Source organism: Papilio polytes, unplaced genomic scaffold, assembly GCF_000836215.1.
Source record: "Papilio polytes unplaced genomic scaffold, Ppol_1.0 DF822067.1, whole genome shotgun sequence".
Lineage (NCBI taxonomy): Eukaryota > Metazoa > Arthropoda > Insecta > Lepidoptera > Papilionidae > Papilio > Papilio polytes.
The window spans coordinates 3,904-12,997 of NW_013527137.1; the positions used below are offsets into that span (position 1 = coordinate 3,904).

The 9,094-nt window shown below is 34.7% G+C and overlaps 1 protein-coding gene across 1 annotated transcript; it reads right to left on the reverse strand.

Moving 5' to 3' along the window:
* Nucleotides 1-617: 617 nt before the first annotated feature.
* On the reverse strand, nucleotides 618-2,962 carry LOC106107032 (cytochrome P450 6B1-like). Its single transcript, XM_013287711.1, has 2 exons — nucleotides 1,617-2,962; nucleotides 618-868 (listed from the first exon to the last, which is right to left on the reverse strand). Exons 1-2 carry the CDS (start codon nucleotides 2,941-2,943, stop codon nucleotides 705-707), a joined length of 1,491 nt encoding a protein of 496 aa, XP_013143165.1. The 5' UTR covers nucleotides 2,944-2,962; the 3' UTR covers nucleotides 618-704.
* Nucleotides 2,963-9,094: the final 6,132 nt, after the last annotated feature.

Consider the following 9,094-nt stretch of genomic DNA (forward strand, 5'->3'; position numbering starts at 1 on the left):
ATTACTGCGGCTTCTCCGCATAAAATTATAAAAACTTTTTTTTAGAAATCCTCAATTACAAATGTTTAAATTACCGTTACCATAATAACCTTGCTTCCTTCATGTTGGCAGAAGCTTACAGTCTCTTTTCCACAAGCCGGTTTTTTTCTAATATATTTAGCCCCTAAGTTTAATAGCCTGAAAATAAATAGCCTAAAGCGTGTCGTAAGTGTAGGGCTTTTTATTAAAGAGAGTATTGTTCAGAAAATGTTGAGATTAAAGTAGTGTGTGTATGCTTTATTATGTTAGTATAGATTTAAATTTTCGTTTTACAAATCGGCTAATAGATGGCGCTATTCACAAACTAGATAGTCGTGATTTTTGTTTTTTAATTAAAATGTTTTCAATTTTGGGTTGTCATTATTAAAAATAAAAACAATTCATTTAAATTAGATTTTTAATTTATTTATATAAAATAACCGGATTATTCCCAACTGTCACCCGCTCTGTCCCCACGTGAGAATAAAACGTTTCATCCGTCCCACCTTTTAGTCCCACTATCACCAATAAAGTGACATGGAACCGTTAAGAAATAAAATAAGTTCCAACCGTCCTCTCATAGCAAAAGTTGGGACGGATGAAACTTTTTACTCTCATTCCCACGTGGGGACAAAGAGGGTGACAGTTGGGAATAATCCAAATAATCATACGTAAAAAATACCAGGTTATCTGCGTATAACATTCACATGAATACCACCTTTAGGGAGGACGAAAAGACGCATCGGGTCATATTTAAATTCTAAAGGTGTCTTTTCTGATGGTTCAACGCGGAATTTTGATAAGAACCTTACTATGCAAACTAGGGACTGCAACTTCGCGAACCTCATACCTGAAAAACGTAATAAAACTTTGATCATACTAATATTATAAACTAGCTTTCGCAAGCGACTCCGTCCGCCAAGAAATAAGAAATAAACAAATGCAAGCCTATGTGTTCTTCCAAACTCTCCTGTACACCTATCCCAAATTTCATCGAAATCCGTTTCGAAAATGTTTCTTAGAGTTTGTAGCCTAAACGCCTGAACGGATTTGGATGAAAATTGGGATAGGTGTAGAGGAGAGTCTGGAAGAACACATAGACTAATTGCAATTGTTTATTTTTTAAATTCCACACGAACGGATTCGCGGGCATAAGCTACTATCTAAATAAATTAAGCAATTTTATCATCAACTTGCCTTAAATTCCCTATATTTTTCTTTTTCCTTTACCTTTGTATTGTTAAGGAATCGGTACAGTACCGGTGTAGCGCAACACAACACATTATTTACTAGCTGTTGCTCCCGACTTCTTCCGCGTGGAAAATATATATAGCCTATGTTACTCACAGATAAATTACCTTTCTAACGGTGAAAGAATTTTTTAAATCAACCCAGTAGTTTTTGAGTTATTTCAATACAAATGTGTAAAAACTCAGATTTTTCCTCTTTATAATATTAGTATAGCTAATTATTTTATGTGACACAATAGGTAGCTGATGCATGTGTGTTTGCTTGGATGGTTATGTAGACTACGTCTATGTCTACATATTTCTAGGTTTTAAAGACAAAACAAGAACTAAGTACAAAAATGTACCTACCGATGCAATTTCTAGGACCAGCACTGAATGGTATATACGCACAATGATGTCTAGTTTTCATATTATCCATATTAAAACGTTCAGGGTCAAATTTTTCTGGTTCTGGATAATATTTAGGGTCGTTATGGATTCCCCATGTTGATATAATAACTGTTTTCCCTTTCTTAATAGTGATTTCAGTTCCTGGGAATTTATAATCTGTGTTAGCGTTGCGTTGCATAAAATCTCCAACTGGATATTTCCTTAAAGTCTCATTAAATACTTTGTTCAAATAAATCATTTCGTTTAAACAATCATAGGTTATACCATTATGACGGGAAAGAACGTCATCTATTTCTTTGATAAGTTTCTCTTGTATTTCAGGGTTTTTTGCTATTTCGTAAAATAAATAGGATATTGTTGTAGCACTGGTCTCATAGCCAGCCATATAGAAGATAAATATCTGGGCTGATATCACACTCTCTGTTAATTCAAGATATTTCACATCTTCTTTGTTATATTTCTTTGATGCTTCAATTGTTTTCTTCTGTCTTAATTCAAGTATTAAATCAATCAAATCCTTCTTATTTGTTGGCTTCCCTCCTCTCAGTTGGATTACGTCTTTCGTTAGTTTGTCAAAGAATTTACTTACCACCTTCGGGAATAGAGAACTGTTTAGCTTTTTTAATATACCTGGATACATCATGTCAAGCTCTGCGCTGTAGTTTACAGTTATTATATATTTGTCCATATCTTCTAGTGTTTTCAACATATCTTCGTTTATGTCAATACCAAACGCACAGGCTACTATATTAGCTATAGTATATTTCTGAACTAAATCATGAATAGATTGTTCAGTTTCTTTTTTAATTACATCATCTACGTGTTTCATAAACTTGTCTCCAGATTGTAACATTAAAGGCAACATGTTTTTAAGCTTTCCGGAAGTGAAGAGAGGCGTGAAACGGTTTCTTAACGCTTTCCACCTGTCACCGTCAGCATGGAATATGTTCGCTCCTAGACCTTCGATGCTGAATTCGACTCCTCTATCAGCGAATGTATCGAAATCTTTGATTAACACATGCTTTATTAAATCCAAATCTCGTATCAATAAAGACGGGGTCGTCGTTCTGTAAATTCCGACAAGTTTTTCATTTGGATATGATTCGTAGATGCTTTTGTAAACCATTACTTGAGGCTTTCTTCGTAATACGGAGTCAATTATATTACCGAATAATGGCACCGGTTTGGGTCCGATAACTTTTCGCTTCTTCCAATAATCGAAATTTCTGGTAAAGTATTGAAAAATTGTAAGTAAAACCGTTATAATAATTAAAAAATACACCATGTTGAAAACGACCACTGCACAAGATTACTCGATACGGATACGTAACGCTTACAAAGATATAGAGAAAATAAGGCTGGGAATACAAGTGGCACATTTGTACGCCAGATATTGGCATGTACCAGCTACATGTGAACGCTAACCAGGTATGTCAGTAGTAGTAATATGTGTTAATACGAGATGTCCCCGCAATCTTCGTTAGCACAGAACATTCCCTTGTGCGTCTACCTTTTACCAGCTACGTTCCAGTCAAAGTCCCATACAAATTGGTCCACCCGTTCCAGAGATAGGGCTCCAGTCGCTATTTTGATAGCGCGGAATTAAAAAAAAAAGTAGCCTATAATATGCCCGTCTACGTCAACTACCCTCCAGTGAAAGTCAAACAAATGCGGCTTGCGGACAGACATTTTTTTAAATGCGAGTTATCAGCAACGCAAATACATCATCTTCCCGAAATCTGGTATTTTTTTATATAACAGACACTCCAATTTTATTACATGTATAGATATAGATAGAAGATGGATTGTGATTACGTCCCTCTTAGTTGAGTGACTTCGAGGAGTACGAAGTTTTGTACCAACAGGTCTACTATAAAGTTTTATTAATGTTACTGGCATGTGTATTACCGCCTTAATAATATCATTTTTGATAAGCATGCATAAACATAACTAATTGCTATAAATTGACAAAAAAAAAAAAAAAACTGTGACTTTATAAGCGTGGCGTTGTACGAGGAAATAAGGTCTGAAGTACATAAAGCGATGTAAATTTTCGATAATTAATGTTTTAATCGCTAAGCGATTTACGAAATACAACATCGAAGAGGTTCATAGATGCAGTCGTCGACATTTCTATCTGCCATCGCTACTTTGTCAAGGTTGTCTTGAGTATCTGTGATTACTTTTATATAATATGATTTTTAATAATGATTTTTTTTATAATATGAAGTGGCAAACGAGCAAGCGGCCGAAATGGAAAGCGACCGCTGCCCATAAACATCCGCAATTGCAGCTGCGTTGCCTACCCTTAACTGGAGGAGGAGACGCACATAAAGAGGATATTTCCCCTTCCTATGCGTCTCCTCCACCGTCAAATCCACTTTTCCTTCCCATCCTTTCCTATTAAGGAAAGAGTGGAAAGGGAAAGGAACTAAAATTAGGCCTCCGGTAACACACTCAACAGACAAAACGCGGAATTGCTGTTCACGCCTGTTTCCTGTGTGGTCGTGGTATTACACCGGGCGAGCCGGCCCTACAGTGCGAAGATGAAAATGAAAATGAAAATTTGACTAAACTATCCATTATTGAATTGCAATGAAAAGAAATTGGCTTATGTGACACATGGCAACCTACAGGAGCCAAAACTTCCATGAAATGTATGCAAAAGAGACAATTAAAAAAATATATAATTATTGTTATCCGACAACTGTTTAGTCGTGCGTTGAAATCTATGAGGTTATATGGAGGTGAACACTACTCGATTTTTGGTTGTGTAACTAAACAGTTGAATGGCCTGCAAAACAATCGACAATCGCACAGCTATTATGCAATAGTATAGTCAGAGGTGCGCCCGTAAAAGTTCAAAGCAGATGACCTCGCTATCAAACTCACTTCTTAATCATCTAAATGCGAAAGTTTAGATGGATGTTTGAGTAGCCTAAACTGCTGTACGGATATCGATGAAAGGCATAGTTGTAGAAAATAGTCCGGAAGAAGACATAGACTTACGAAATCTAGTATTGCTTTGCGAGTATTAACAGTGGTAGAGCCCGCTTTAACATCTTCGCACGAATGGGCCGGCTCTCCCGGAGTAATATCACGACCACACAGAAAACAGGCGTGAACAGCAATTCCTCGTTTCGTCTGATGAGTGTGGTGCCGGAGGCCTAATTTTAGTTCCTTTCCCTTTCCACCCTATTTTAAAGAAGATAGGATAAGAAGGAAAACTGGATTTGATGGTGGAAGAGATGAATAGGGGGAAATGTTCTCTTTATGTGCGACTCCTACGTCAGTTAAGGGTAGGCACACTGGAATTGCGGATGTTTATGGGCAGCGGTCGCTTTCCATTTCGGTGGATTCAGGCCGCTTGCTCGTTTGCCACCTTGTATTATAAAAAAAAAATTGCGTGCGCTCTTAACTGTTTTAAATTCGTGATAATTCATTGGACGTTTTAAATATTATTTACAACTATACGAGGTTCTTTATCTAGAAAGGTCAATCGAAGATATGCTTTGTTATGGCATTTAAACAGTTTTATTTAACTAATTTGTCTGTTTCAAAACTGATAAGGGGGCTGCTATTAAAATAACTGTTATCAAGTATTTGAGAACAGTATCTTTTTTTTAGATAAAAATAATAGTAGATTTTTTTTACACTTTAACAGTGGTAGAGCTCGCTTTATGTTCTCATTATAGGGATTACTCCCAACACCACAACCACACAGAAGACGGGAAGTGGAAGCAATCCAGCGTACACTTTATTGAGTGCCGGAGGCTTATATTAGTCCCATACCCTTCTCAACATTTACGTATAAGGATACGATGGGAAAGGAAAGTGAATGATGGTAGAGGAGATGTATAAGAAGGGGAAATATCCCCTTTAAGTGCATCTCCGTCGATTAAGAATAGGCAACGCGTTTACAATTGCGGATGTCTAATCGCAACGGTCGTTTTGCCGTTAACTCACTGTGTAACAGGCCGATATCGGCCTGGCGCAGTACTTAAGCTGATGCGGAAGAAGAGAACTATGTCCCTATCGGTAGTGCGAAACAATTGTCTCAGGTGTATACATAAAATGTATACATTATGTTGCTACAAAGTTATACCAATTTAAGGTATCCCAGTACTGGTGGGTCTAAAAAGACCGGCCACGCTGGCGGAAATATTGGGGGCGCATTTTGGCCCGCCGCCGCACCATATGAAGAATTGTGGTTTTACTTGCCGCAGTGTTAAGGCGGATTCAGGTGGTCGCTCGCTTGTTATATATTTTTTTTCATATATTGACACTTTTAAGGGACTACTATAAATATATAGTTCTTTAGTTAAAACTCAGAACATTCTAGAATTACACGTGTGAAAGAGCGACCACTAAAAGCGATTCTTTCTCTCTATTATTGCGATGCGATATTGTTCCCGTTTGAAAGCTTTCCACTTAAATAAAACGTCTTCTACAGATTTAGTGATGGGACTGATTGTTCTGTGTTATCGATAAATTAAATTAAAATTTAAGTATGTTTCTTAACATTAAGTTGTTTGAATTAAACAATAAGAATTAAGCATATACACTTTATTATTAATATTATGAATACACTATATTATGTGATAATGTATAACAGCAGGTCCTGTCTCCTGAAAAATAGTTGTTCAATTAGTTCAGGAGACAGAATCCCAATGAGTTTTGTCAATTTTTTAGTCCAATAAAGGGTTTTTATTTTATTTTTTATTTTAATATTATGAGTAAATATTTAGTTTTTTTTAACTATATAAGAATTTATGCCTAAAGTATCGATAAAACTTTCACTAAAACATAACTTTTTTATTGGGTTATAAATTTACTATTAATTTCGTGTCTATAAACAGGAAGATTTTTATCGATATCGATGTTTACCCAACACTAACACCCCCCGGGCGGAGGGTGCTTGATTTACAGATGTCTTAACCCTTTACGACACCTGTTCATCGTAGATGTTGGTGGAACAGCTGCAGTTTTATATATTTAACGACATCTTATTATTTGTTTGTTTGTTGTGTAAAATACTAGCTGTTGCTCGCGACTTTACGTGAAATTAAAAAAATAATAAACATGCCCATGTTACTGATAACGTAGCGTAGTAGCGGGCCCAGTAGTTTTTTTAGTTATGTCAAAACATACAATAAAAACATAAATCTTTCTTCTTTATTATTAGATGTATAGAAATGTAAGGTACTGAAGATCCGTATATTGAAATTTAATCTATCTATTTTTATTTATTGGACAAAAACATAAATTTAAAACGTACAATAAAGAAATGTTATAAGTGGTACAGAAACCCTACAAGATTTATGTATCTGGTCGCTTAATTTATAACATATAAAAATAATAAAGATAATTAGACTATTTTACTCACAAACGCGTTTTTCAACGGTTAAAGAATTTGAAATCGGCCCAGCAGCCCCCGAGCCAATACAATGCATACAAAAACACAAATCTCTCCTCTTTATAATATTAGTACAGATTATTTTAATTTACTAATAAAATCTATACTAATATAATGAAGCGTAAACACACACTATTTAGTTGTCGATAAAATAAAGTTTTTTTATGATCATATGCGGGTAAAGCCGCATGGAAACAGCTCGTCTGTAATAAAAATGATTGTTTTGGAACAGGGGCAATGTCTTTGAATGTGAAAAATATGACGTAATATCCCATTGAGTACTTAAAATTGTATTTTTTCATTCAATTCCTTTCAGTTTACATAACAAACGTGTGAAGTATCCGATAATGCTCGCTAACACGATAGGCTTAAGAGCTAATCTCGAATAACGACGGTACGTTTCGGCGTTACGAACCGGTTTAGGGCGGATAGAACGTGCCGAAACCGGTTCGAACCGGATTAAAACTTTAGGGTTGGCAATTTGTCCGGATCAGTTAAATAAATCGTTTGTATTCAATAGTGCTACTTAACGACAACTATTTTTAGATAGTTAAATAAAAGGAAAAAATCGAGTGAAAATGTTAGTAATGCCTATACTAATATTGTAAAGAGGAAAGATTTGTATTTTTTTGTATTTTGTACGTATTGAAATAATTTAAAAACTACTCGATTGAGTTCAAAAATTCTTTCACAATTAATAAGCGAAATCAGTGAGTAACATAGGCTATATTTTATTGTTCTTTTTGAGCGAATTCCCAAAAGAAAGAGGTACTCAATTCATCCGTATGTTTTTTATTTTTTTTATATGTGATACGGCATAACTCCACCGCTAGTAGGCCGATTTTAATAATTATTTTTTTATCCGAAAGGTAATGCTTGCAGGTGGGTTCCATTTTTTTGTTTGATTTTTGGTGTTAAAGACTACGACGTAGTTCAATAGTTTAGCTCAAAATCTCATTTTTGCTTTCTTTGCTAACGCAGCCTAAACTATAAGACTTACATTAAAATGATGTATGGGAGAATTGTAGCCCTTTAAATTTGCTAAATTGAAGTCCGGAATAGCATATATCTATCTATTAAGGTTGTCGCACAATAACCACTTTTTTCATTGGTACCGATCGAAATCTATACCCAACTTTCAACGCTATTACTCGTGTTCGGTATGAATCCTTATCCAAATAAATGTGTCTATCATCAAGAGAATTTAATTTAGATTATAAATGCTATTGGAACTATATAATTCTGATCAATAGTTTTTATTTCATGTGGACGAAGTCGCGAGCAATCGCTTGTTTACTTTATTATTAGGAAAATTATTAAAAGCGCCTCTAACGTTTTAGTTTTTTGCAATTATTATTTGAACATTTAATATGTCAATTTTAGTAAAAATGTTATTTAATATTCAAATATTTTTACTTACGTATTTACTACATTTCTACGTATCATAAAATCTGAATCAAAGTAACAGCGAATTTTTACTTTTTCTTGACGATTGAATATTTTTTTCTCTGTCATTTAAAATCTATAAATTAACAATAGAACGTTTCATATTTATACTAAAGCATCTCGTTCATTTTCAGAGAAACCTGAAATAGAATTATAAATGTTACATCAGAAAAACTAAGAAAATCGAGTCAAAGGTCTACAAATAACAATTGAGCTAGATGTATGTCCTTGACATGACCTTGACCCTAGGGACGAGGACCCTTGTGAGCCCTTAAACCCTTATGCGGATGGGGTTGTAAATGTGACGTTTATATTAGGGTGTTACGTATTATTTAATTGCAAACTATTTGTAAGCTTTTTCTATTATAAAACTTAAAATTATTAAAAAAAAAACTATTTTATACTAGCTTTCGTCCGCGGGGAATTAAAAGAAAATATGTAGTCTATGTGTCTTTCCAGACTATTCTCTACATGCATAACAAATTTCATTGAAATCCGTTCAGCCGTTTAGGCTACAAACTGAAACAAACATCCAGCTGAACTTTCGCATTTATAATATTAGTAAGATAAGATT